The following is a 1,569-nucleotide window of genomic DNA, read 5'->3' on the forward strand; positions in this document are numbered from 1 at the left end:
ACACATTCTTCTCTAGTGATCATGGATCTTTCTCCAGAATAGACCATATGTTGGGACATAAAACAAGCCTCAATAAATTAAAAAAAAAAAATAGAATTTATTCAAAGCACATTCTCTGACCACAATGGAATACAAATAGAAGTCAACCATCAGAGACTTAGAAAATTCACAAACACCTAGAGAGTAAAAATTAGGGGGAGATGAAAACATTCCCGGATAATCAAAAGCTGAGGGACTTCTCAGGTTTCAGAAGTCCGTCCTGGGAGGAGGTGGTGAAAAATCCTGCAAAAATGTCTCTGTATCCATCTCTTGAAGACCTGAAAGTAGACAAAGTAATTCAGGCTCAAGCTGCCTTTTCTGCAAACCCTGCCAACCCAGCAATTTTGTCAGAAGCTTCTGCTCCCATTGCTCAAGATGGAAGTCTCTATCCTAAACTGTATCCGGAGCTCTCTCAGTACATGGGCCTGAGTCTAAATGAAGACGAAGTACGTGCAAATATGGTCATGGTCCTTGGAGAACCAGTGCAGGGGTTGGTTGTAAGACCTTCCAGTGTGAACTATATGGTGGCTCCTGTAACTGGTAATGATGTTGGAATTCGAAGAGCAGAAATTAAGCAAGGGATTCGTGAAGTTATTTTGTGTAAGGATCAAGATGGAAAAATTGGCCTCAGACTTAAATCAGTAGATAATGGTGTATTTATCCAGCTAGTCCAAGCTAATTCTCCAGCATCATTGGTTGGTCTGAGATTTGGGGATCAAGTACTCCAGATTAACGGTGAAAACTGTGCAGGCTGGAGCTCTGATAAAGCACACAAAGTGCTCAAACAGGCTTTTGGAGAAAAGATTACTATGACTGTTCGTGACAGGCCCTTTGAACGGACTATTACCATGCATAAGGATAGTTCTGGACATGTTGGCTTTATCTTCAAAAATGGAAAAATAACATCCATAGTGAAAGACAGCTCTGCAGCCAGAAATGGTCTTCTCACAGAACATAACATCTGTGAAATCAATGGACAGAACGTCATTGGTTTGAAGGACTCTCAAACTGCAGACATACTCTCAACATCTGGGACTGTAGTTACTATTACAATCATGCCAGCTTTTATCTTTGAACATATTATTAAACGGATGGCACCAAGCATTATGAAAAGCCTGATGGATCACACCATTCCTGAAGTTTAAAGGTCAAGTCATAATGGAAACTTAGCTGAACTACTTCACTGCAGTTTACTTCTTCAGCAACTTCTGTATTATGCACATAAAGCTTTCCAGGAGCCGAGGAGCATATGCTGCATGGAGATCTCTCTGTCTTACATATGGCTGGGAATCTTACTGTAAGATCTGATATCTTGTTCATACTTCAAGATAGTTGTAGCCTTATCCTGGTTTTACAGATGTGAAACTTTCAAAAGATGTACAGACTTTCATAGAATAGTTTATCTACTGGAAACTTGATGCTTTGTACAAGCCATTAAGATGATGATAGGCTCTTCCTTTTGTGTTCGAACCAGTCACCTTTATATAGTGAGTCCTGATCCTATTACTTTATACTTTATTTCTGTGTTGC

At 39.8% G+C, this 1,569-nt stretch overlaps 1 protein-coding gene across 1 annotated transcript; it reads left to right on the forward strand.

The window, feature by feature from the left end:
• Positions 1 to 275: 275 nt before the first annotated feature.
• LOC119511508 (syntenin-1-like) lies at positions 276 to 1,257 on the forward strand. The gene has a single exon (XM_037805976.1). It carries the CDS (start codon positions 291 to 293, stop codon positions 1,182 to 1,184), a length of 894 nt encoding a protein of 297 aa, XP_037661904.1. The 5' UTR covers positions 276 to 290; the 3' UTR covers positions 1,185 to 1,257.
• Positions 1,258 to 1,569: the final 312 nt, after the last annotated feature.

This window comes from Choloepus didactylus, chromosome 16 (assembly GCF_015220235.1).
Source record: "Choloepus didactylus isolate mChoDid1 chromosome 16, mChoDid1.pri, whole genome shotgun sequence".
Classification (NCBI taxonomy): Eukaryota; Metazoa; Chordata; class Mammalia; order Pilosa; family Megalonychidae; genus Choloepus; species Choloepus didactylus.

Bases quoted from the DNA above. Each gene is read 5' to 3' on its own strand.
- LOC119511508 (XM_037805976.1), top strand. From the start codon at position 291: ATGTCTCTGTATCCATCTCTTGAAGACCTGAAAGTAGACAAAGTAATT.